The following is a 25,865-nucleotide window of genomic DNA, read 5'->3' as shown; positions in this document are numbered from 1 at the left end:
GAGTACTTTTCCCAAAGGGCATTTCCATGGTTCATGGCAAGTGTGGGGCAGTTCTATGAAAAAGTATTTTATTAACAAGGAAAATGAAGAGAGAAGGACAGAAGCAGAAGAGATTTGAGCCAGGAATACGGAAAAACAGAGCAGTCAAGAAAAAGAAAAATATAAAGTAAAAAATAAAACAAAGAAAATAAAGTAAAGGAGCAAAGGAAGAGAAAGAGAGGACCAAAGAGTCCTTTGAAGAAGGAAGAAATGAGTGAGAAAGAAGGAAGTGAAGGAATCTATGGAAAGCAAATGAAGCAAAGCATAAAGACAGAAGGAAGAGAAAGGAAAGAAGGAAAAGATGCTGAGGAGCTGAGCAGCATGCACGGATGTTACCTGCATGGTTAAAGGGGTGAGGACCTCGGCATCCTCGGTTCCCTGGGAAGCTGTCGAACTCCTAATGAAAAGTGTTGAGGAAGAGGAAAGCTGTCTTGCCTGAGGGCATTTGCGGGCTCCATGGTGAGTGTAATGTAACCACAGAGAAATCGTGTTGTTAATGGGAAGGGGAGGGCAGGAGTGGGAAGAGAAGAGGGGTAAGGGAACAGAGAAGGGAATGAAAGGAGGGAAGAACTGTAAGCAGTAAACTCAAACAAGTACGAAGGAAGGAAGTAGCAGAAAAAGAAGATAAAGGAAGAGCTGATATGGGGTTTACCAGCACGTGCCAACATTATCAGTGTACACAGGATGGAGGACAGTGCTTTCTAAATGAGGAGAAAAAGAAAGGAAGAACTGAAGCAAGGAAGTACTAAAGGAATAAATATTACAAGAGAGGAGAACGATAGGAAAACAAACGAATAGCAAACATAAAGAAGATGGGCAGCACCGAGTGACGTCTTCTGCAGTCGCTGGGGGAAGAGGCGGAACCATGGTTAGAGAACCGCTCCTTAGGTCTGATGGCTCTGTAAGCAGCGCTGATGTGTCCATCAGGAACAGGATGGAATCTATGAAAGGAAAAGAAAAGCAGTCAGGAAGAAAACAAAACAAAACAAAACAAACATGAAAACTATACAGAGAAAAAATAGACGAGCAGAAAAATAAGAAGGGTACACGAACAAGAGAAATAAAAGACGAGAGAAAAAGGAAGGGAAAAAGGAAGTTTGCAAGGAAAGACAGGGAAATAAATGGAAATAAAGAACAAAAAGGAAGAAGGAATAAGAACATAAGAAAGAAAGGGATATGAGCAAGAAAACATCAAATAAGGGAGAAAATGAAAGGTAAAAAAAGCAGAGAATAAGAAAAAAGGAAAGGAGCAAGAACTGAGCGGAACTGAGCCACTTGGTCTGTGTCGGTCAGCGTGCGAGGCGGCGGAGCAGCACACGGTGTCGCTGCAGGCTCAGAAACGGGGGCCGAGTGTCTTGGCGGCTCCGCCCCGGTGCGGCGGAAAGCATCTCTGCGAAAAGAGGTGGGGCGGCGCGGAGCGGGGCCAAGCAGAGAGCAGAGGCGGTGTGTACGGGCGGTGGCTGGGAGCCGTGCGCGGCGATGGAGGCGCGTTGGGGTGCCGCGGTGCGTCTGGTGGTGCTGGTGCGGACGTGGGCGCTGGTGTCGGGGCAGGTGCGGTACTCGGTGCCGGAGGAAGCCAAGGTCGGGACGGTGGTGGGGCGGCTGCCGCAGGAGCTGGGTGTGGAGGCGGGCGATGCGGAGGCGCGGCGGCTGCGTGTGGTGTGGCAGGGCCGGCGGGCGAGCGTGGAGGTGAGCGGGGCGAGCGGGGGCGCTGGTGGTGAGCTCGCGGCTGGACCGGGAGGAGCTGTGCGGCAAGAGCGCTCCCTGCTCCCTGCGTCTGGAGCTGCTGCTGGAGCGGCCGCTGCGCGTCTTCCATGTGGAGCTGGAGGTGACCGACATTAACGACAACGCCCCGCTCTTCCCCGCCTCACAGAAAAACATCAGCATCGCGGAATTAACCACGGTGCCGGGTTCGCGTTTCCCACTGGAGGGCGCGTCGGATGCAGATACCGGAGCGAACGCGCAGCTCTCCTACACCCTCAGCCCCAGCGAGCACTTTATGCTGGATGTTAAATCGTCGGGCGAAAATAGGGAATTTCTGTTTCTGGTGCTCTCGAAACCTCTGGACCGGGAGACGGTGCCTGTGCACCGATTGGTGTTGACAGCCACTGACGGGGGCCGGCCCTCTTTAACAGGCACAATGGAGTTGGTGATCTCGGTGCTGGACGTGAACGACAACGCCCCGCAGTTCAACCAGTCGGTGTACAAAGCGCAGCTGCCCGAAGATTCCTTATTTGGGACTCTTGTGGTACAAGTAAGCGCCACAGATCCGGATTTGGGACAATACGGAGATGTGATTTACGAAATTGATAATCTTGTTCCTGCCTCGGATTCAGATCTGTTCAGCATTGATACAAACAGCGGCGAGATCACACTGAAGGGAGCCCTGGACTTTGAGGCAGTTACTTTGTACATGCTACAAATTAAAGCCATGGATAAGGGATTGCCTCCGCTGTCAACTCACTGCAGAGTGGAGCTGGAGGTGCTGGACGTGAACGACAACGCGCCCGAGGTGTGGGTGACGTCGCTGTCGGTGCCGGTGCCGGAGGACGCGTCGGTGGGGACGGTGGTGGCGCTGCTGAGCGTGTCGGACCGGGACTCGGGGGCGAACGGGCGAGTGCAGTGCTCGGTGTGGCCGACGTCGCCGTTCGGTCTGGAGTCGAGGTTCGCGGGGTCGTACTCGCTGGTGCTGCGAGAGGCGCTGGACCGGGAGCGGGTGTCGGAGTACGAGGTGGAAGTGCGGGCGGAGGACGGCGGGAAGCCGTCGCTGCGTGCGAGGCGCGGTGTGCGTGTGCCGGTGTCTGACGTGAACGACAACGCGCCGTCGTTCTCGCAGGCCGTGTACACGGTGCTGGCGCGGGAGAACAACGCGGCGGGCGCGGAGCTGGCGCGGCTGTGGGCGCGGGACCCGGACGAGGCGGACAACGGTCGCGTGAGCTACTCGTTGTGGGAGGGCGTCGCCGGGGCCCCGTGGTCAGGCGGCGGGTGGCGTCCGGCGTCGAGCTACGTGTCGGTGGACGCGGAGAGCGGTCGCCTGTGGGCGGTGCAGCCGTTGGACTACGAGGAGCTGCAGGTGCTGCAGTTCGAGGTGCGAGCGGTGGACGCGGGGGAGCCGCCGCTGGTCGGCAACGCGACGGTGCAGCTGTTCGTGGTGGACGAGAACGACAACGCGCCGGCGCTGCTGCCGGCCGCGGGCGGTGGTGCGGGGCTGGTTCCGTTTGCGGGTAGCGTGGGCGGGTCGTCGGTAGAGGCGGCGTCGGGATCGGAGTCGGAGACGCTGTGGGCGTGGGCGGCGTGGGGGTCTCCGGCAGGGCAGGTGGTGGCGAAGATCCGTGCGGTGGACGCGGACTCCGGCTACAACGCGTGGCTGCGGTACGAGGTGTGGGAGCCGCGTGGGAAGGGCCCGTTCCGCGTGGGGCTGTACAGCGGCGAGGTGAGCACGGTGCGGGCGCTGGAGGAGGCGGACGGCCCGCGGCAGAGACTGGTGATCGTGGTGCGGGACCACGGCGAGCCGTCGCGCTCGGCCACGGCCACGCTGAGCGTGTCGCTGGTGGAGGGTGGCGAGGCGGCGCTGGCGGCGGCGGGGTCGTCGTCTTCGTCGGTGTCGGGTGTGGTGTTGCCGGCGGAGGGCAGCGCGGCGGCGGGCGCGGCTTCGGCGTCGGCCAACGTGTGGCTGGTGGTGGCGATCTGCGCGGTGTCGAGCCTGCTGGTGCTGGCGCTGGTGCTGTACGGGGCGGCGCGGTGGGCGCCGCGGGCGGCCGTGCTGTCGGGGCCGGCTCCGGCGACGCTGGTGTGCGCCAGCGAAGTGGGCAGTTGGTCGTACTCGCAGCGGCAGAGCCGGAGCCTGTGCGTGGCGGAGGGCGCGGGCAAGAGCGACCTGATGGTTTTCAGCCCCAACTTGCCGCCGCTGCCGCCTCAGGGTGGCCCCTCTGCCAAGGACACCTCGCAGCCGGAGCCTTCCGCTCTACTGAACACGGTCAGTAGTCCTCCCTTTTTCACTCCTACCTCTCAACCTTCCTTCCTTGCTTGCCCCCAGACCTGAAATTCCCGTTCCCTGCTCTCACTCTTGTCGCATTGCTCCGGGCAGGCGTTGCTGGGGGCCGAGCTGAGCCCGCTGCTGGTGGGTGCTTTCTGGAAGCTTAATGATCTTGATGACAGCTTTTCCTCTCTCTGCGCGTCCTTGATGGGTTTGAATTTTTCTCCTGTGAAACGAAGTCAATTCTATTGCTTGCTGGTGTGTAGCATTTGCCCTCGAGCTTGCTGAAGGTGTTGAAGACTCGCAGTTTGCACTCTCTAGTGCCTTAGTGTGGTTGCTGGCAGTTGACCGTGCTGGTGTCAGATTTGGTTATGTTATAACCATGTTTATTAATGTTAAATATTAAGACAGAGGAGCCTTATGGAAGGTGCTTTGAAGAATGGGAATTTTAAATTTCCTTTCCTGTTCTGCACCTCTCACATGTTTCAAATAAGTGGATGAAATTAGCTGACCTGGTTTAGCATTCTTTCATTATTTGAGTCATCAGCCACACAGGTACAAAGGCATAGCAATGTTGGTTTTGTGATATATAAACCCAAAGAACTTCATGGACAGCCCCTCTGAAAAGAAAAGCACCCAGACACCAAATTCTCCTACAGGTTTGAAAGATGCCTCATTACTGTGAGGCATTTGGATCCTTGTCTCACAGCACTAAATGGATGCCATTGGTATTCAGAGCTGTCCTGACATCACCAGTAGAAAGAGCAGGGAGTCTGCTGCACTCCATGTATGTGATATCAGCCCTGTGTCTTTGGGCTCTTCCTGATGGAAAGGTCTAGAGAAGCTGGAATGAGGCTTGAGCTAATGAATGAAACTGTGACATTTCATGGATCTGAAGGTGACTGTGGCACTGAGTAGGGCCTGGCCATTTCCTCATGGGAAGGATGACCTTGAGCTGTAGGAAGGCTTGTGTGAAGGAAGTGGAAATCCTTGGGAAGACCATGAGCCATGTCATCAGAAGACAGCAATATTAGAAGCTCTTCTTGTCATGAGAATGTGTATTTCATTGTCAGCAATTGAGGTGTGCCTTGAAGAAGTCTTGAGGCATGGAGTGTTGTCCAGCATCCTCTGTCAGGCTGCAAAGGGGGTTTGGAGCCGGAGGCCGCCTATGTGTTGAGATTGTTACATGGTGCTGAAATACTTACAATGTCCTTTGAGGTGATGAAGATCTCCTACCAGAGACAGTCTCTCATGCAGCTGCCTGTTGTTCTTGAACAGTTTGGGTATGCACAGCAGATTCCGTAGCTGTCCCTGTTGCCATGATTGTTTTTTTCTCCTCTCCAGGCAGGATTTGTAAGGGATGTAAGGAGGTTGGTGCAATCTTCAGTGCTTGACTGGATCTTCCTGTTCACTTGCTGAGTTGACCTCAGTAGCAATGATGTGTCCTGTGGTTATCCTTAACTCCTTCAGATATGTGCATGCCCAGGCCAAACCTTACACAGCAGCCCAGCTCTCTTTATCCCTGGTACAAGTTCTGCCACACAGCTGACATTTTGAGTGTGTTTCTGCTTCAGTATTTGTTGTATTTCTCTCAAAGAATGGTATCCACATGCTCACGAATCAGCAGTGTCTTGCTCTGATCACAGAATCTGTGAGTTCTAAAGCATAGCTCTGTTGATTCCACCTGAGATTGCTGAGAAGTTCAGGCGTCTGGGCAGTGTCTGTCAGGCACTGGATGGCTTTGCAGTCCTGTATTATTCTTGGTGCCATTTGTGAGGGCAGGTGAGGACAAGTGAAAGCCTGGTCATCTTCAGACTGGATGTGGGAGATACTGTTGGGCTGGCACAGTGTCAGGTAGTGTGGGAGTGATCCTGTGCATGGCTGAAGCAGGCCCTCAGCCTGTGTCATGGGAACAGAGACTCTGAGTGGGGAAAGTCTTGCCTGTGGGAAATGGAGTTGCAGAGTGGCACATGGTGTGTGCCAGTAGGGAAGAACTCCCAAATGTCCTCTGAGATGGAGATTACTTTTCCCCCTGATTGATATAGGGGACGGCAGTAGAAAACCTGAAGAAGAGGTTCTGCAGGAAGTGTTACTTGCACAGGATCCTTTCAGAGCCTCCAGAATCTCTGCGTCTCTCTCATGTTAACTGAAAATGGCCCTAAAATTACTGCTGCTGTTGCTCTACTGTAGAATGAGATTAAAACTTCCTTCCTTGCTAGTCTGCAGCATTTCCACCTGAGCACTTTGAAGGACTGTGAGACCTTCAGGCTGTGATCTTGACCATTCCCCGGGCACTATTCCCTGCATTAGTGGCACTGCTGACTGTGCTGGTAACAGCTGTGGTTTGTGAGTGAAAATTGTCCTCACTCTCTGTGATTCTCCTCTGACAAGTCTTGACTCAAGGTGGCGTTTGGGATTGAAGGGTTTTGTCTACAAGTGAAGAGAAGCCCCCACTGGCTGGTTCAGCTGCCTGAAAACATCATGCAACATACATCATTCACTGGCTGCTCTCACACAAAATGAGACATGCACCCAGGTCCTTGGGCAAAACCAATCCTGTAGATGTGTTTGCCTGTGGCTGAAGTAGGACTCACCCAGACCATCTTCCCTGCTATAATGTGCACTGTGGGGACTTTGATCTCTTCTACAGAGTGTGGGAGTCCTGACTGAGCAGGGCCAGTTTGGTTGGCAGATCCTCCAGTGTGGACTCACCAGGTGGTTTGTGCTAGATGTGTGTCCCAGTTTTCAAAGGTCCCTCCTCCCACTGCTGTCAGTGCAGCTTTTAGCAGTCCCTTGCAGTGTTCAGTCTTCCCAGGAGCTCATGCATGTTAAAGGGATGTGATACACCCCTGGGAGTGCCACCCTCCTTGCCCCAGGTGTCTATGACCTGTTTAAAAAACGAGTAATTTTTTTCCTGTTCATGTCCCCCAGAAATCTCTGATATAGTTCAGGGGGAAATGTCCTTAAAACTATCTGGGAAGATGTCTTAAAACTGTCTGGAAATGTTTCCTATTCTGAAGATGAAAGCAGTGAAGCTACAGTCACTGATACCTATGGAAGGTGTGTTTGAGAGACAGATGTACTTTGGCTCCTGTTCTGTCAGGGTGGATTCAGTGTTGTCTGGATTGCAACACCTGCAGGACTGGAGGAGCAAAACACCACTGCCTGCTCCTGCTCCTTTCCTGCTGCTTCCAAGCACAGCATGAGCATGTGGCAGCAAGCATGGACAGAGGAGAGACCCCAATATGTTTGTGGGAGTGGAAGTGTTGGGTGTTGAGGGGATGCTGCCAGTGAAAACGTCCTCCTGGAGTTTCCTTTGTGGCTTCTGTTTGGTTGTGTGATGTGTGGATCATGTTAATGAAGTAGAGATATTTGTTGGGGACTAAATCCCTTGGGTAACAAAGCTCTTGCTGTGTTGTTCTGTCAGAACATGTCTGTGTGAAAGGGGAAGCAAGAGCTTGGCATTCACCATGCAGGTGGAAAATGAATCAGGAAGAACAGATCTTCATCCAGGTGCATGAGGAGTGCTTGGGAGCTGTGGCTGCCCTTTGTTTTTTCAGCCTTCTTGAAGGACTGTTGTGCTGGGCTGTATTGGGTTTGGTTTCCATCACGAGATACTCCTCTGGGTTGTTTTAACTCATTGAAGTCTCTTTGCACAGTCGGCCAAGTGCCTGGGACTTGGGCTTGAGTTTCAGATTGCAATGGGTTCTGATCAAATGTATCTGAGCTGGTCTTTGTGATATGGTTGCCTTGCTCTGGTATTTACTGGGTGCTTGAGAGGACAGCGAATGAAGAGTGTGATCTTATTGCAGAAGAAGGGGAGGTGAAGGGTCTGTCTTGTCTAGTATAGATTGTTCTCCGCCCAGAGTCATGGAAGACAAAGGGAAGGGGAATAAGAACTCCTGTCGAAGAGCGTTTCCATGTTGCATGGCACATGTGGTGCAGTCATGTGGAAAATATTTCAACAAGGGAAAAAATAAAAAGGATGAAAGCGGAAGAGATGAAGAGGTTAGGAAAGAGCAGAAGAGAGGAAGACAGAAAAAGAAATTAAAGAAAGGGAAAAGAAACTCGGAATGGAAACGAAGAGAGGATGGAAGAGAAAGAGCAGAAAAAGGGGAAAGTGGAAGGGGAAGGAAATAAAGGAATCTGTGAACGGAAAAAAAAAAAATCAAGTAAAGCATAAAGAAAGAGAAAGGAAAAATGGAAGAGATTACAGAGGTTACCAGGATGCAGCAAGGTTACTCCTGCAAGGCTTATGGGGGTGAGTACCTTGTCATCCATGATGCTCTGGGACCGTGTGCCTGATCTGAAGTGGTGATCAAGAGGAAAGAGTTGTTGGACCATGGTCACTGTAACGTAGGCATATAAAAATTATATAAAAAAACAGGTTGGTAAAGTGCAGAAGAGGAGAGGAGGGCAGGACAGAGAAGGAATAAAAAGGTTAGACAAGTAAAAAGGTAGTAAATGAGAAAAATAAAACCCAAGAAGAACAACAACAACAAAAAAGATTAGAATCAAGATACGGAAAGAAGAAAGGATAAAATATTTTAGTGGCATGTACTGATGATATCGCTGTCCACAAAAAGGAGGGCAGGGAAAGACGAAAAAGGAAACATAAAAGACATGAAGCAAGGAAGTAATAATGGATAGAAGATGTCATATAGAGCTCAGCTACGTTTTTGTAGAGGCTGAACTCAGCTGCTACTCCCTAATAAGCCTCCACCTTCGTTAGAGATCCATGGCCGGGCGCTGATTCTCTTTAATGATAGCTGATGCCACTAATTATCGCTGATGGCTTCGTCAGGGTGAGTCAGGAAGAAGAAAAGGAATGAATTTGTGGAAACGGAAGGCAAGCAGTTGGAAAAAATCCAAAAGTAAAATAAAATAAAGATGAAAAGAAAGAAGAAAAATAGTAAAAGGGCAGGAAGATCGGTGAGCGGAGCTGACCCGCGCGGGTCCGGTAGGACGGTCGGTGTCGTTCAGCGTGCAAGGCGGTGGAGCAGCACACGGTGTCGCTGCAGGCTCAGAAACGGCATAGAGAGGATCGGCGGCTCCGCCCTGGTGCGGCTGTAATCACGGCAATGAGCGGAGGCGGGGGGATGTGGTGCCCGACTGACAGCAGAACCGGTGTGTACAGGCGGCGGCGGGGAGCCGTGCGTGGGCCGCAAGCGGCGATGGAGGCGCGTTGGGGTGCCGCGGTGCGTTTGGTGGTGCTGGTGCGGGCCTGGGCGCTGGTGTCGGGGCAGGTGCGGTACTCGGTGCCGGAGGAAGCGAAGGTCGGGACGGTGGTGGGGCGGCTGTCGCAGGAGCTGGGTGTGGAGGCGGGCGATGCGGAGGCGCGGCGGCTGCGTGTGGTGTGGCAGGGCCGGCGGGCGAGCGTGGAGGTGAGCGGGGCGAGCGGGGCGCTGGTGGTGAGCTCGCGGCTGGACCGGGAGGAGCTGTGCGGCAAGAGCGCTCCCTGCTCCCTGCGTCTGGAGCTGCTGCTGGAGCGGCCGCTGCGCGTCTTCCATGTGGAGCTGGAGGTGACCGACATTAACGACAACGCCCCGCTCTTCCCCGCCGCACGGAAAAACATCAGCATCGCGGAGTTGTCTCTGCCGGGTTCGCGTTTCCCACTGGAGGGCGCGTCGGACGCAGATATCGGAGCGAACGCGCAGCTCTCCTACACCCTCAGCCCCAGCGAGCACTTTGTGCTAGATGTTAAATCCCCTGATGAAAACAGGAAATCTTTGTTTCTGGTGCTCATGAAAGCTCTGGACCGGGAGACGGTGCCTGTGCACCGGTTGGTGCTGACGGCTAGTGACGGGGGCCGTCCATCTCTAACGGGCACTATGGAGCTGGCGATCACAGTGCTGGACGCGAATGACAACGCCCCGCAGTTCAGCCAGTCGGTGTATAAAGTGCAGTTACTGGAGAACACTGCGGAGGGCTCCGTAGTGGTGCGAGTGAACGCCACGGATCCTGACGAGGGTCTCAATAAGGAATTTGCTTACAGCATCGTGAGTGCGGTTCCTGGTGGTAGCAGAGGTCTGTTCAGCATTGATCCGAAGACAGGCGAAATAAGACTGACGACAGCCCTGGACTATGAAGACGTCCGTTTACACGAATTACAAATCGAAGCAACAGACAGAGGCACTCCCCCGCTGTCCGGTCACTGCAGCGTGGAGCTGGAGGTGCTGGACGTGAACGACAACGCACCCGAGGTGTGGGTGACGTCACTGTCGGTGCCGGTGCCGGAGGACGCGTCGGTGGGGACGGTGGTGGCGCTGCTGAGCGTGTCGGACCGGGACTCGGGGGCGAACGGGCGAGTGCAGTGCTCGGTGTGGCCGACGTCGCCGTTCGGTCTGGAGTCGAGGTTCGCGGGGTCGTACTCGCTGGTGCTGCGAGAAGCGCTGGACCGGGAGCGGGTGTCGGAGTACGAGGTGGAAGTGCGGGCGGAGGACGGCGGGAAGCCGTCGCTGCGTGCGAGGCGCGGTGTGCGTGTGCCGGTGTCTGACGTGAACGACAACGCGCCGTCGTTCTCGCAGGCCGTGTACACGGTGCTGGCGCGGGAGAACAACGCGGCGGGCGCGGAGCTGGCGCGGCTGTGGGCGCGGGACCCGGACGAGGCGGGTAACGGTCGCGTGAGCTACTCGTTGTGGGAGGGCGTCGCCGGGGCCCCGTGGTCAGGCGGCGGGTGGCGTCCGGCGTCGAGCTACGTGTCGGTGGACGCGGAGAGCGGTCGCCTGTGGGCGGTGCAGCCGTTGGACTACGAGGAGCTGCAGGTGCTGCAGTTCGAGGTGCGAGCGGTGGACGCGGGGGAGCCGCCGCTGGTCGGCAACGCGACGGTGCAGCTGTTCGTGGTGGACGAGAACGACAACGCGCCGGCGCTGCTGCCGACCGCGGGAGGCCGTGCGGGGCTGGTTCCGTTTGCGGGTGGCGTGGGCGGGTCGTCGGTAGAGGCGGCGTCGGGATCGGAGTCGGAGACGCTGTGGGCGTGGGCGGCGTGGGGGTCTCCGGCAGGGCAGGTGGTGGCGAAGATCCGTGCGGTGGACGCGGACTCGGGCTACAACGCGTGGCTGCGGTACGAGGTGTGGGAGCCTCGTGGGAAGGGCCCGTTCCGCGTGGGGCTGTACAGCGGCGAGGTGAGCACGGTGCGGGCGCTGGAGGAGGCGGACGGCCCGCGGCAGAGGCTGGTGATCGTGGTGCGGGACCACGGCGAGCCGTCGCGCTCGGCCACGGCCACGCTGAGCGTGTCGCTGGTGGAGGGCGGCGAGGCGGCGCTGGCAACGGCGGCGGGGTCGTCGTCTTCGTCGGTGTCGGGTGTGGTGCTGCCGGCGGAGGGCGGCGCGGCGGCGGGCGCGGCTTCGGCGTCGGCCAACGTGTGGCTGGTGGTGGCGATCTGCGCGGTGTCGAGCCTGCTGGTGCTGGCGCTGGTGCTGTACGGGGCGGCGCGCTGGGCGCCGCGGGCGGCCGTGCTGTCGGGGCCGGCTCCGGCGACGCTGGTGTGCGCCAGCGAAGTGGGCAGCTGGTCGTACTCGCAGCGGCAGAGCCGGAGCCTGTGCGTGGCGGAGGGCGGGGGCAAGAGCGACCTGATGGTTTTCAGCCCCAACTTGCCGCCGCCGCCGCCTCAGCCTGGCCCCGCGTCCAAGGACACCTCGCAGCCGGAGCCTTCCGCTCTGCTGAACACGGTCAGTAGTCCTCGCTTTCTCGCCACTGCCCTACCCACGCTTCCTTCTTTCTTTCTTTCCTTCATTGGTTGCCCCCACGGTATGTGATGGCTCTTCTTCGCCCTCGTTCTTCTTGCTTTCACCCTGGCAGGCGCTGCTGAGAGCCGGGCTGAACCCGGGGGCCTGCGGACGTTCGGTGCTTGGTGGGTGATTCAGAATCTTGATGGGACCTTTGCTTCTGCCCACACGTTCTTGTCTCTTACCCTTGGGCTCTCGCTTTGATGTGTGAATGAGAAGTTAACCTGTTGTGGCACCACCCCATACCCCGCCCCCCCCCCCCCCCGTCATGTACCGCTCACAGCTGAGGTTTCCCCTGGTGGGTGTGAATTGTTTTCTTGTGGAATGCAATCAATGCTGTTGCTTGCTGGGGTGTAGCATTTCCACCTGAGGCACGCAGCCTGTGGCTGCGGCAGTTTCCCGGCATTGTTGGTTACCATTGCTGGCTACCGAATTTGCTGATATCAGGTTAGGGTTCCTGTAGAAAAGCCAGGAGACCGCGGTGAGTTGTAGAAAGTGTACAAGGAGATTTCTACAACTCCAGACAGGTGGTAGAAATGGGCGTTTTCTTTTTTCCTTTCCTGCTCCTCACCTTGACCATGTCCCTGTCCAGAGAATTGGTGTGAGTGTGCTTGGCCTCTTCTGATGTTCTCTCAGTATTTGTATTTGCACAGACACCAGGGACTTAGAATCCTTCATTTAATGATGAACTGCGTGAGAAAGAGAACCCCAGTGTCGTGATGGTATAAGACCTCCATATAAAATGTTAAGAAATTCTTAGGAATGGGAATTTTGGACTTCTCTTTCTCTTCCCTCTCTCTGCCACTTTTCAGAGAAGTTGCTTGAATAAAGTAAGCAGGTTGACTGTTCTTTCAGTATTTGAATCAGCAGCCGCACAGTTACAAAGACAAAGAACTGTTGTTTTTGTGATTAAAAAGAAAGAAAGAAAAAAGAAAATAAACAAAACCAAACAAGGAAAGCCAAAGACCCCCTTTGGAAAAGAAAAGCACCCCAAGCCTGAATTGTCCTACACAGTTGAAATAATTCATCCCTGTGAAGTTCCTATCTGTGTTGGGATCGTTCTTCCACAGCATGATATCAATGCCATTGCTATTCAGAGCTGTCTTGACATCCGCTGTAGAAAGAGCAGGGAGTCTGCTGCACACTGTGTGTGTGATGTCACCCAGATGTTCATTCACTGGTTCTTACTGATGGAAGGGTCTGCAAAAGCTGGAACCAGCCTTGAGATGGTCAAGGTGTATTCTGAAGGGAATGTGTCAGTGGTGTTGAGGAGGGTCTGGCCATTTACAAAAGCCTGTAGTGATAGGACAAGAGGTAATGGCTTCAAACTAGAGCAGAGCAGATTTAAGTTGGATGTTAGGAACAGGATCTTTACTGTGAGGGTGGTGGAACACTCAACAGGTTGCCCAGGGAGGTGGTTGGGGTCCCATCCCTGGAGATATTCAAAGTGAGGCTGGACAGGGCTCTGGGCAGCCTGATCTAGTGGAGGATGTCCCTGATGACTGCAGAAGGGGGTTGGACTGGATGAGCTTTGGAGGTCCCTTCCAACCCAGATCGTTGTATGATTCCCTGATGTGAAGGGTGACCCTCAGCAGTGTGAAGACTTCTCTGTAGGACCTGGATCTCTTTGGGAAGACCATGGGATATGTCATAAGAAGACTGGGGGCTCTTCTTGTCCTGAGAACACATATCACAGTATATCATAGTATGTGTTAGAGGTCGGAAGGGACCTCAAGACATCATTGGGTTCACGCCCCTGCCAAAGCAACATCACTTAGGGTAGTCCACACAGGAATGCATCCAGGTGAGTTTTGAAAGTGTCCAGAGAAGGAGACTCCACAACTTCTCTGGGCAGCCTGCTCCAGTGCTCTGTCACCCTTGCTGTAAAGAAGTTTCTCCTCATGTTGAGGTGAAATCTCAGTCAGGAATGGAGTGTGCCTTGAGGAGAGCATGAAGCACGGAATGTTCTTATCCAGGATCCTTTCCAGGCTCAAAGGTGTCTGGAGTTAGAAGCCTTCCAGATCTGGAGATTGTTACATGGTGTTGAAATACTCACAACGTCCTTTGAGGTCACGAAGTTCTCACACTGGAGAGAGTGGCTTGTGCTGCTGCCTGTCTGGTTAGCACTGTGTTGGTAAGAGGGGGAGAGATGCAACTGCTGAATGTTTTCTGATTAATATTTTCGCTGCTGTGTTGGGAGGTTGTGCTTCAATCTGTTGTGCATCAACAGTGGTGGATATCTGTAGCAGATTCCATAGCTGTCCATGTTACCACGATCGCTTCTTTCTTCTCTTCAGGCAGGATTTGTAAGGGATATAAGGAGGTAGGTGCAGTCTTCAATGCTTGAGTCTGTCTTCCTCTTCACTTCCACACTTGGCCTTGGTGCAGATGATGGGTGGTGGAGTTAACTCGTTCAGATATGTTCCTGTACTGGTCAAACACTGCAGAGCAACCATGCTCTGCTACAAGTTCTCCCACAGAGCTGACATCACGAGGGCACTTCTGCTTCAGTATTTGGTGTGGTTCTCTCAAAGGAGAAACTCTGTGGGGACTAGAACCAGAACTGTCAAGCTCTAATCATCTCTAAGTTCCAAAGCATAGCTCTCTTGTTTTCATCTGAAAGTGCTGGAAAGTCACTAAACATTCAGGAAGAAGTGCAAGTAGCTGGGAAGAGTTTGTTAGACTCTGGGTGGCTTTGCAGTCCTCCATCTGTTCTTGTGCTATTTGTGAGGGCAGGTGAGGACATGTGAAGGCCTGGGTGATCCTCTGACTGGTATTCGGAGGTGGGGCATGTTGCTGGACTGGAGCAGTCTTGGGTACTGTGGCAATGGTGCTGTGAATGACTGAAGTAGTGCCTGGGCATGTGGCATGGAGAGTATGGCACTGGGTGGGGAATAGTCTTTCCTGAGAGAAATGGAGGTGCCTGGTGGAACATGGTCTGTGTCTTTAGGGTAGAACTGGAGCATATCTGCTTAGCTGGAGATGCCTTTTCCTTTTGAGTGGGACAGAGGACTCCAGTAGAAAACCTCAAGAAGAGGCTTTGCATACAATACTAATTGCACAGGATCCTTTCAGGGTGCTCAGAATTCCTACAGATGTGTTACCTTACCTAAAACTGTCCTCATTCTCTGTGATTCCCCTCTGCCAAGACTTGATTCAAGGAGGCAATTGGGATTTAAGAGTTTTCTCTACAAGTGAAGAGTCAGTGTCTCCATTTTGGTTCTACCACCAGACTCAAAATGAGAGCAGGGAAGGCATGGTGCACTTTTTGTATGCTCCTTTTCCAAGTATGGTGTAATCCTAGCACCTCTTCTATGAGGACAGACTGAGAGAGTTGGGGCTGTTCAGTCTGGAGAAGAGAAGGCTCTGAGGTGACCTTCTTGTGGCCTTCCAGTATCTGAAGGGGGCTACAAGAAAGCTGGGGAGGGACTTTTTAGGCTATCAGGTAGTGATAGGACTGGGGGGAATGGAATAAAGCTGGGAATGGGGAGATTCAGGCTGGACATAAGGAATAAGTTCTTCCCCATGAGAGTGGTGAGACCATGGAATGGGTTGCCCAGGGAGGTGGTTGAGGTCCCATCCCTGGAGGTGTTTAAGGCCAGGCTGGATGAGGCTCTGGCCAGCCTGATCTAGTGTGAGGTGTCCCTGGCCATGGCAGGGGGGGTTGGAACTGGCTGATCCTTGTGGTCCCTTCCAACCCTGACTGATTCCATGACTCTATGATTCTAAGAGTGTCGTGCAGCAAGGTGAGTGTAACAAATGGGAGGTTTATGTTTATTTTTCTGTTTCCACTCTCCCCCAGGTTTTGGTGTGTCGTTTGTTGACAGAGGTACACTGCCTGATTTGATGTTCTTTCAATACATGAATCTGCAGCCAGCCACATGCTTACAGAATCCCTGAGAATGTTTTGGGAAAAGCAGAAAAGAAGAAAACAAAACAAAATACCCAACCTAAAACCCAGAAGCAAAAGGATCCAAAACCCCAACCAAATTGCTTAGAAACCCCCAAACCCCATTGTCCTACACAGTTGATACTATGCATTGCAGTGTGGTGCTTATCAGTGGTTGAGTTGTTCTCTCACAGCATGAAATTAATGTTACTGCCATTCAAATCTGTCCCAACATCACCTATAGAAGCTCCCAATTCTGCCACATTTCACAGTATCACAGCTCACAGGATGTTAGGGGTTGGAAGAGATCTCCAGAGATCATTGAGTCCAACCCCACTGCCAGAGCAGGACCAATGAATCCAGCACAGGTCACACAGGAACACATCCAGACAGGGCTGGAAAGTCTCCAGAGAAAGAGACTCCACAAACTCTCTGGAGAGCATTTTCTTCTGAAATAGCTGAAGCATTGCCAAGCATGATGGGTCAGCTGCAGAGGACACCATGTGTATGAATATACAGACCATCAGTGGGGGGGTTATGGTGCTCTCCTGGGTGGGAAGGGTAAGCAAGAGTTGCATTGAACCTTGAGTTGGGAAAGGCAACTTTTGGCATGTCACAGAGGTAAGCATGAGGCAGGTTGGCCACAGAATTTTCTCCTGCAGGATTCTATCCCAAGCACCAAGGGCCTGGAGCTGGAGGCCTTCCCAATATTGAAATAGAATGTGGTATTGAAATGCTTACAGTGTCTTCTGAGGTTAGGAAGATCTTCCACCAGAGACAATCCTTTTGCTGCTGCCTGCCCAACATAGGGAATGAGCTGGTAGAAGTTGATGAGATGCAGACTGCTGAATATTGGTTGATGGAGCTTTTCCTTCCTGATTGGGAAAAGTAAACGTGTGGGAAGGTAGTGCTTTGTCCTGCTGTCCTTGTATAGTGGTGGGCATTGATAGTAGCTTCCACAGCTATTGATAGTTCCATGATGGTTTATTGGTCCTCCTCTGTTGGGAGTGGTAAGGGCATATAAGGAGATGGGTGAAATTTTTGTGCTCCTGACTTCCCCTACTTGTGCATTTTACATCTTGGCCTTGGTGCCAATACTGTGATGCCCTATCAGACATGGCTCATTTCATGGGTGCATGCACAGACCAAACCCTGCAGAGCAGCCCAGCTCTGGTGTTCTGTATCACAAAACCTCCCACTCAGTAGATCTTGTGAGTGTTCTTGTGCTTCAGCATTCTCCTGAGGAGTAAAACCTATGTGCATTGGGATCAGAGTTCCCACAGCTCTGATCTCAGATCCTTTCAGAACTCTGATGTGCAGCTCTGTAGGGTTTCCACTTCAAATTGTTGAAAAAGCTCCAAATCTTTAGAGTGAAATTCATACAGCTGGGAAGAGTCTGCCAGCCAGTGAGCAGCTTTGTGTCCATCCGTATTGCCTTTGTGCTGATAACAAGGGAAGATGAGGAAGTCTAAAGGCCTGGGCCATGCTCAGAGTGGGTTTTAGAGCTGGGACATGGTTTTGTGGTGGAGCAGTGTCTGGGTATTGTGACAGTGATGCTTCCAGTGACATGGAGTACAGCCTGGACACTGGAAGGGTGACTTGGAATGGGGAAGAGTGTTGCCTGAGGGAAAAGAAGATGCTGGGTAGAACACGGTCTATGGTATTGGGAAAAAAAATTTGGAGATTGTCATCTAACTCAGAGATTTTGATTTTCCAGGCCTTGGGATAGAGGATACCAGTAGAAACCCTTGAGAAGAAGCCTGATGCACAGAGCTACTTGCTCAGAATTCCCTGTGTATGGAGTTCCTGTATGATGTGAAGATATCTGCCATAAATTTCTTTAAAAACTGCTCTTGAATGTGTTCTGTTGGTGATGAAATAGGAGGCTTTTGAAGTTTAGATTACTCTGTGTGCCCTCTCTAAAGCTCTCCTCTCTCATCTGTCTGCTCCCCTTGCTAGGCAGGGGAAGAAGTGCTCCATCTGCAAGATGCTGGCTTTGTGGTACAATTCAGTGGAATGAGTTCCTTCATTTCCTTCTCTCACACTTTGGGTTTCTCTTTTCTCCCCTTGACAGTGTTAACTGGAGATGATGCAGATGGCAGAATTTTGGCCTTTGGTTGCAAAGGTTTGACCATCAGTGTGGGGAGTGGCTTTTCCTGTCTCCCATACTGAGGTGATTGTTGAGAGAATGTCCTTTCAGGTTCCCCTGTTCAGGTGTCCTTTCTGCTTTCCCTGTGATAGAAGTGCTTAGAGGAGCACTTTGCAGTGTCCTGTAATTTCCAGGTTTTTGCAAAATGTGAGCAATTATTTTTCTGTTCATGTTCCCCAGAAACCTCTGATAATATTCAGGGGAAATGTCCCATGAAACCAATTCTCTTGTCCTGAAAATGTTTCTTTTTTTGAAAGAAGCTCCCAGTGATGCTAGAGGTAAGTCGATGATACTTATGGAACTTGTATTTGAGAGACAGAGGTACTTTTGTTCCTGTTAGGTCATGGTATTTGCATATTGGATTGACCAAATCCAATTGGTTTCTTGGATTCAAATATCAGTAGGCTTGGACCAGCAAAACACCACTGCCTCTTCCTGTTCCTTTCGTGCTACTTCCAGGCACATTGTGAGCAAGCAGCAGGAATTTAGGAGGGACCCCAGCATGCAAAAATGTCACAGTGTTTCCTCTGTGGCTTTTGTTTGGCTGTGTGATGTGTGGATCATGTTACTGAAGCATAAAGAAAGAGAAAAGAAGGATGCAAGAGATGATAGAGGAGATTGCCAGGATGTACAAATGCTACTCCTTCATTATCAATGGAGGCAAGGACATAGAGATCTATGGTACACTGGGATGTTGTTGAAAGCCCGATGTAAAGTGGAGAGGAAGAGGAAAGAGCTCTTGCTCCTTGGTGGGTGTGGTACAGGAATATGGAAATCATCTGGAAATCAAGTTGGTAATGGAAAGGAGAAGAGAAAGGCAGGAGAGGGAAGAAAAGAGAAGGAATAAGGGAGCAACAGAGAGAAATAAAATCAAAGAAATTCAAAAGAAGGAACAGAGAGAAAGAAGAAAAAGGAAGAATGGCAAAGCAAGAATGAAGAGGAAAGGAACAGAAAAAAGAGAAAAGAGAAAGAGGAAATAGAAGAAAGCAGAGGTTGAAAACAACACGGAATAGGAAAATAAACCCAAGAAGCAGACGAGAGAAAGGAAGAAAAAATAAGGAAGAAGGAAGGAATCTGTGGAAGCAAGCCGGGAGTAAGCAAAACTAAAAGTGGAAAGGAGAGAAGGGGAAACAAGACCAACTAGAGGTGCTGAGCTACGCCGGTCCGGTGCCGCAATCGGTGTCGGTCAGCATGCGAGGCGGTGGAGCAGCACACGGTGTCGCTGCAGGCTTAGAAACGGCAGCAAAGAGGATCGGCGGCTCCGCCCCGGTGCGGCGGAGAGCACGGCTGCGAAAGAGGGAGGCGGCGCGGAGCGGGGCCAAGCAGACAGCAGAGCTGGTGTGTACGGGCGGCGGCGGGGGGAGCCGTGCGTGGGCCGCAAGCGGCGATGGAGGCGCGATGGAGTTCCGCGGTGCTTCTGGTGGTGCTGGTGCGGGCCTGGGCGCTGGTGTCGGGGCAGGTGCGGTACTCGGTGCCGGAGGAAGCCAAGGTCGGGACGGTGGTGGGGCGGCTGTCGCAGGAGCTGGGTGTGGAGGCGGGCGATGCGGAGGCGCGGCGGCTGCGTGTGGTGTGGCAGGGCCGGCGGGCGAGCGTGGAGGTGAGCGGGGCGAGCGGGGCGCTGGTGGTGAGCTCGCGGCTGGACCGGGAGGAGCTGTGCGGCAAGAGCGCTCCCTGCTCCCTGCGTCTGGAGCTGCTGCTGGAGCGGCCGCTGCGCGTCTTCCATGTGGAGCTGGAGGTGACCGACATTAACGACAACGCCCCGCTCTTCCCCGCCTCACGGAAAAACATCAGTTTACCGGAGAACTCCCCAGTCGGTTCCCGTTTCCCACTGGAGGGCGCGTCGGATGCAGATGTCGGAGCGAACGCGCAGCTCTCCTACACACTCAGTCACAGCGAACATTTCGCTTTGGATTCAGAAAAACTGAATGAGGGAAATACAGTACCCGATCTAGTTCTCCGAAAGCTGTTGGACCGCGAGATGGTGCCTGTGCATCGGTTGGTGCTGACGGCGAGTGACGAGGGCCGTCCGCCTCTGACAGGCACAATGGAGCTGGTGATCACAGTGCAGGACGCGAATGACAACGCCCCGCAGTTCAACCAGTCGGTGTATAAAGTGCAGCTGCTGGAGAACGCTCCTCAGGGGACGCTGGTGGTGCGGGTAAACGCCACGGATTCGGACGAGGGGAGTAATAGTGACGTCACCTACACGGTGACCAATGTCATCCCACCAGGTGGAAAAGATGTGATTAGTGTCAATCCCCACACGGGTGAGATCCGACTGACAGGAGCCCTGGACTTTGAAGAAGTCAGTGTGTTTGATTTCCGAATAGAGGCGAGAGACAAAGGCACCCCTCCGCTGTCCGGTCACTGCAAGGTGTTTTTGGAGGTGCTGGACATGAACGACAACGCACCCGAGGTGTGGGTGACGTCATTGTCGGTGCCGGTGCCGGAGGACGCGTCGGTGGGGACGGTGGTGGCGCTGCTGAGCGTGTCGGACCGGGACTCGGGGGCGAACGGGCGAGTGCAGTGCTCGGTGTGGCCGACGTCGCCGTTCGGTCTGGAGTCGAGGTTCGCGGGGTCGTACTCGCTGGTGCTGCGAGAGACGCTGGACCGGGAGCGGGTTTCGGAGTACGAGGTGGAGGTGCGGGCGGAGGACGGCGGGAAGCCGTCGCTGCGTGCGAGGCGCGGTGTGCGTGTGCCGGTGTCTGACGTGAACGACAACGCGCCGTCGTTCTCGCAGGCCGTGTACACGGTGCTGGCGCGGGAGAACAACGCGGCGGGCGCGGAGCTGGCGCGGCTGTGGGCGCGGGACCCGGACGAGGCGGACAACGGTCGCGTGAGCTACTCGTTGTGGGAGGGCGTCTCCGGGGCCCCGTGGTCAGGCGGCGGGTGGCGTCCGGCGTCGAGCTACGTGTCGGTGGACGCGGAGAGCGGTCGCCTGTGGGCGGTGCAGCCGTTGGACTACGAGGAGCTGCAGGTGTTGCAGTTCGAGGTGCGAGCGGTGGACGCGGGGGAGCCGCCGCTGGTCGGCAATGCGACGGTGCAGCTGTTCGTGGTGGACGAGAACGACAACGCACCGGCGCTGCTGCCGGCCTCGGGCGGCGGTGCGGGGCTGGTTCCGTTTGCGGGTGGCGTGGGCGGGTCGTCGGTAGAGGCGGCGTCCGGTTCGGAGTCGGAGACGCTGTGGGCGTGGGCGGCATGGGGGTCTCCGGCAGGGCAGGTGGTGGCGAAGATCCGTGCGGTGGACGCGGACTCGGGCTACAACGCGTGGCTGCGGTACGAGGTGTGGGAGCCGCGTGGGAAGGGCCCGTTCCGCGTGGGGCTGTACAGCGGCGAGGTGAGCACGGCGCGGGCGCTGGAGGAGGCGGACGGCCCGCGGCAGAGGCTGGTGATCGTGGTGCGGGACCACGGCGAGCCGTCGCGCTCGGCCACGGCCACGCTGAGCGTGTCGCTGGTGGAGGGCGGCGAGGCGGCGCTGGCGGCGGCGGGGTCGTCGTCTTCGTCGGTGTCGGGTGTGGTGCTGCCGGCGGAGGGCGGCGCGGCGGCGGGCGCGGCTTCGGCGTCGGCCAACGTGTGGCTGGTGGTGGCCATCTGCGTGGTGTCGAGCCTGCTGGTGCTGGCGCTGGTGCTGTACGGGGCGGCGCGGTGGGCGCCGCGGGCGGCCGTGCTGTCGGGGCCGGCTCCGGCGACGCTGGTGTGCGCCAGCGAAGTGGGCAGCTGGTCGTACTCGCAGCGGCAGAGCCGGAGCCTGTGCGTGGCGGAGGGCGCGGCCAAGAGCGACCTGATGGTTTTCAGCCCCAACTTGCCGCCGCCTCAGCCTGGCCCCGCGTCCAAGGACACCTCGCAGCCGGAGCCTTCCGCTCTGCTGAACACGGTCAGTAGTCCTCGCTTTCTCGCCACTTCCCCCACCCACGCTTCCTTCTTTCCTTCTTTCTTTGTTTCTTTCCTTGGTTGCTCTCACAGCCTGAGATGGCTCTTCTCCGCCCTCGTCTGTCTCGCGTCTCCCCGGTCAGGCATTGTTGGAAGTCAGCTTGAGTTCGCGGGGGCCTCCCGCGCGTCTTTGGGTTCTTGTTGGCTGCTTAAGAATCGTGATGGCTCCTTTGGTTCTGCCTTCTCCTCCCTGTTTGAACCTCTCGCTTGTTTCCTTGTGGAAGGGCAAAATAACGTTATTTTTTTGCGGCACTCCGCACTAAGTACAGATAGTAGCTAATGGTAATGTGTATTGGGTATGAACTGTTCACTATCAGCATGAAATATCTGCAGACTGAGACGATATTAATTTTCGAGATGCTCTTTCTTGCTTTTTACAGTCCCTCAGGCACTTTCCAGCACCTTATTACCCTTTGTCACAAGTGGTTGTGCTGGTATCTATTGTGGCAACCTTTTTCCTACACCCTAGGTGGGCATTTTGCGGGTGCTTAAGAATCTTGATGGCACCTTTGTCTCTGCCTGCACCTTTTTGACCCTGACCTTTGGTTCTTGCTTTCATACGGTGTGCAATAAAGGGGTTGGCCCTGCAGCAGCTTTAACCATCACAGCTGAAATTTGGTGTGGTGTGTGAGCCTTTTTCTCTTGGGAAATGAAGTCACAACTCAATGTGGTGGGAGATGCCATCTCTTCAGATTTCAAGAAGCTCTTTGTGCTGGTGTGTGGCATTTGAGGGTTCTAATGTACAAGCAACTGAATATGAGCCATCAGTGAGTCCAGGTGGCCAAGAAAGCCAGTGGCAGCCTGGCTGGGATCAGAAATGCTGTGTCCGGCAGGAGTAGGGAGGTAATTGTCCCCTTGTACACAGCTCTGGTGAGGCCACATCTTGAGTATTGTGTCCAGTTTGGGGCACCTCAATCCAAGAGAGATGTGGAGGTGCTGGAGTCACTGCAGAAGAGGGCAAGGAAGCTGTGAAGGCCTGGAGAATAAATCTGATGAAGAGCTGGGGCTGTTTAGTTTGAAGAAGAGGAGACTGAGGGGAGACCTTATTGCTGTCTACAATTATGTGAAAGGAAGTTGTAGAGAGGTTAGTGCTGGTCTCTTCTCACAGGTAATTAGTGACAGAACAAGAGGGAATGGCCTCAAGGTATGACTGAGTCTCTTTTACCAGACAAGGTAAAACAGTGAGCACTTGCAGCCCAGAGAGCCAACCAGACCCTGGGCTGCATCAAGAGAAGTTTAGCCAGCAGGTCAAAGAAGGCAATTCTCCCCCTCTGCTCTGATGAGATCCCACCTGGAGTATTGTGTCCAGTTCTGGAGCCCCTAGTACAGGAATGATCTGGAGGTGCTGGAACGAGTCCAGAGAAGGTCCATGAGGATGAGCAGAGGACTGGAGCTGCTCTGCTATGGAAACAGACTGAGAGAGTTGGGGTTGTTCAGTCTGGAGAAGAGAAGGCTCCCAGGAGACCTTCTTGTGGCCTTCCAGTATCTGAAGGGGGCTACAGGAAAGCTGGAGAGGGACTTTTGAGGGTGTCAGGGAGTGATAGGACTGGGGGGAATGGAGCAAAACTAGAAGTGGGGAGATTCAGATTGGATGTTAGGAAGAAATTCTTCCCCATGAGGGTGGTAAGAGACTGGCACAAGTTGCCCAGGGAGGTGGTGGAAGCCTCATCTCTGGAGGTTTTTGCAGCCAGGCTGGATGTGGCTTTGAGCAACCTGCTGTAGTGTGAGGTGCCCCTGCCCATGGCACGGGTTTGGGACTGGGTGCTCTTTGAGGTCCCTTCCAGCCCTAATTCCATGATATGTGCATGTACAGGCCAAACCTACACAGCAGTACACCTCTGCTTTTCCTTGGTACAAATTCTACCACCAAGATGACACCGTTGCTGAACTTCTGCTTCAGTATGGTTCTCTCAAAGAATAAGATGTGTGTGGAAAGGAATCATTACCAAGAACTGCTAATCATACAATCTCTGAGTTCTAAAGCATAGCTCTGTTGTTTCCATCTGAGTCTGCTGAAGTCACAAAATATTCAGAGTGAAGTTCAGGCAGCTGGGAAGAGTCTGTGAGACAGTGGATGGCTTCACAGTCCTCTCTCTGTTCTTTGTGCTGTTTGTGAGGGGAAGTGAGGACATGTGAAGGCCTGGTTCATCTTCAGGTTGGTATTTGGAGGTGGGACATGTTGGACTGGAGCAGTCTCAGGTATTCTGACAGCAATCCTGTGAGTGGATGAAGCATTCCTGGACATTCATCATGGCAATTGTGACCTGGAGCAGGGAAATTCTTGGCTGTGGGAAATGGAAGTGCTGGGTGGATCATGGTCTGTGTCCCTGGGGAAGAACTGCAGAACATCCACTTAGCTGGAGATGCCTTTTCCTCTTGTGTGGGTTAGAGGATGCCAGTAGGACACCTCAAGGAGAGGTTCACCATGCAGCATGGAATCCTTCAAAATTTCTCCATATCCTTGTGCCCTGTTGTTCTGTTCCTGTGTGTCAATATAGTGGAATGGAATCCTTTGGTTTTCTTCCCTCCCCTTACCAGAAAGTCCCATCTATTGTGTTTTGGTTTTGGGGTTTTTTTCTCCCATTTGGCAACATGTTTGCAACAGAGGATGAGATGTAGCTTGTGGAATTTTAGCAGCCATCTGGTTGCAGACATTGGAATGACTTGCCATCAGTGTGGGGTTGGATTTTCCAGTGTCCTGAGCTGAAGTTGATGTTGACAGAATATTCTTTGCTTTTGGATATCTTTCCTAACTTCTTTGTGACGGAATTGTGTAAGTGAGCACTGTTTAGTATTTTCCAGGCTTTTGCAGAATGTAATCTTATGTTCAAGTTCTCCAGAAATCTCTGATGAAGTTGAGGGGAAATGTCCCTTAAAACCAATTCTCATAGCCTGAGAATATTTTCTTTTTCCTTTTTCCTTTTTCCTTTTTCCTTTTTCCTTTTTCCTTTTTCCTTTTTCCTTTTTCCTTTTTCCTTTTTCCTTTTTCCTTTTTCCTTTTTCCTTTTTCCTTTTTCCTTTTTCCTTTTTCCTTTTTCCTTTTTCCTTTTTCCTTTTTCCTTTTTCCTTTTCCCTTTTTCCCTTTTCCCTTTTTCCCTTTCCCTTTTCTTTCCCTGAAGCAGCAACCAGTGATGCTAGAGGTAAGTCAATGATAAATATGGAAGATGTAATCGAGAGACAGATGTTACTTTTGTTCCTGTTCACTTGTATCTGCATGTTGGATTGCTCCAATGTTGCCTGGATTTAAATGCTTTCAAGTTTGGAGCAGCAAGGCCTCACTGCCTGCCCCTGTTAATTTCCTGCTACTTTGGGCACAGCAAGATAAGTTGGCAGCCAGCATGGATAGAGGAGAGACCCCAGTGTGTTTGTGGGAGTCGATGGGTTGCACATCAAGAGGATGTTCTCAGTAAAAATCCCTTGGTGTTACCCTTGTGGAGACTGTTTGGCTGGTGGCTGGATCATTTCATTCTGAGGTAACAAATTCCCTAGATATTGAGGTTCTTGCTGTATTGTTCTGGCAGAATGTTTTTGCCTGAAAGGGAAAGTGAGAGCTTGACTTCAGGCATGCATGTGAAAATGAGGGTGGAAGGATTGAGATGTATGAAGAATGTTTGGGAGCTGTGGTTGTGTTGTGCTTACTCATCCTTCCTAGAGGCTTATTGCGCTGGTTTGTGAAAGATTCAAGTTCCCCTCTGTTGTTTGGACTCTCTAGAGCCTTTTTTATCAGACATCCAAGAACATGGTCCTTGGGCTCGTGTTTCCTAGGGTGGTGGGTTGTGTTTTCATGTAGCAGAGCTATTCTTTGCCTTGCTCTGTTACTTGCTGAGTCCATTTCAGTGGTGAGAAGTGTGATGTTCTTTCAGAAAAGGAGATGCAGAATCATGGACTGTGGCAAAGCAGGAAAGTTGTTCCCTGTCTGGAAGGATGGAAGGTGATAAGTTGGAAGAATTAGAGCTGTGGCCAAGGGGCATGCCTGTCCTCCATGGTGAGGGTGGAGTAGACATCTTAAAGGTTGGCAGTAGAGAAGTGAACAGAAGATACAAGGATGGAAGTGAAAGAGAAGGGGAGACAAGGAGGAGACAGGAGAAAAAGGAAGATGAGAGAAGAAGAGCAGAAGCGAGAAGGAAAGGAAGGAATCTGTGTGAATCAGAACTA

The 25,865-nt window shown here is 53.2% G+C and overlaps 2 protein-coding genes and 1 pseudogene across 2 annotated transcripts; all 3 read left to right on the top strand.

Moving 5' to 3' along the window:
- The first annotated feature begins 1,518 nt into the window (after positions 1-1,518).
- On the top strand, positions 1,519-4,081 carry LOC128972888 (protocadherin alpha-6-like; annotated as a pseudogene).
- A 5,015-nt stretch (positions 4,082-9,096) lies between these two features.
- On the top strand, positions 9,097-11,772 carry LOC128972887 (protocadherin alpha-3-like). The gene has a single exon (XM_054389011.1). It carries the CDS (start codon positions 9,097-9,099, stop codon positions 11,770-11,772), a length of 2,676 nt encoding a protein of 891 aa, XP_054244986.1.
- A 7,395-nt stretch (positions 11,773-19,167) lies between these two features.
- Positions 19,168-22,440, top strand: LOC128972885 (protocadherin alpha-8-like). The gene is made up of 3 exons (XM_054389010.1): positions 19,168-21,693; positions 22,180-22,272; positions 22,366-22,440. Exons 1-3 carry the CDS (start codon positions 19,168-19,170, stop codon positions 22,438-22,440), a joined length of 2,694 nt encoding a protein of 897 aa, XP_054244985.1.
- The last annotated feature ends 3,425 nt before the right edge of the window (positions 22,441-25,865 follow it).

Source organism: Indicator indicator, chromosome 18, assembly GCF_027791375.1.
Source record: "Indicator indicator isolate 239-I01 chromosome 18, UM_Iind_1.1, whole genome shotgun sequence".
NCBI classification, from domain to species: domain Eukaryota; kingdom Metazoa; phylum Chordata; class Aves; order Piciformes; family Indicatoridae; genus Indicator; species Indicator indicator.
The sequence above is the reverse complement of the archived record's forward strand: the minus strand, read 5'-3'. Positions and strand labels throughout refer to the sequence as shown.

Bases quoted from the DNA above. Each gene is read 5' to 3' on its own strand.
- LOC128972887 (XM_054389011.1), top strand. From the start codon at position 9,097: ATGAGCGGAGGCGGGGGGATGTGGTGCCCGACTGACAGCAGAACCGGT.
- LOC128972885 (XM_054389010.1), top strand. From the start codon at position 19,168: ATGGAGGCGCGATGGAGTTCCGCGGTGCTTCTGGTGGTGCTGGTGCGG. The intron at 21,694-22,179 runs GCTTCCTTCTTT...CCTACACCCTAG, and splicing joins TCGCCACTTCCCCCACCCAC to GTGGGCATTTTGCGGGTGCT. The intron at 22,273-22,365 runs GTGTGCAATAAA...TGGGAAATGAAG, and splicing joins TTGGTTCTTGCTTTCATACG to TCACAACTCAATGTGGTGGG.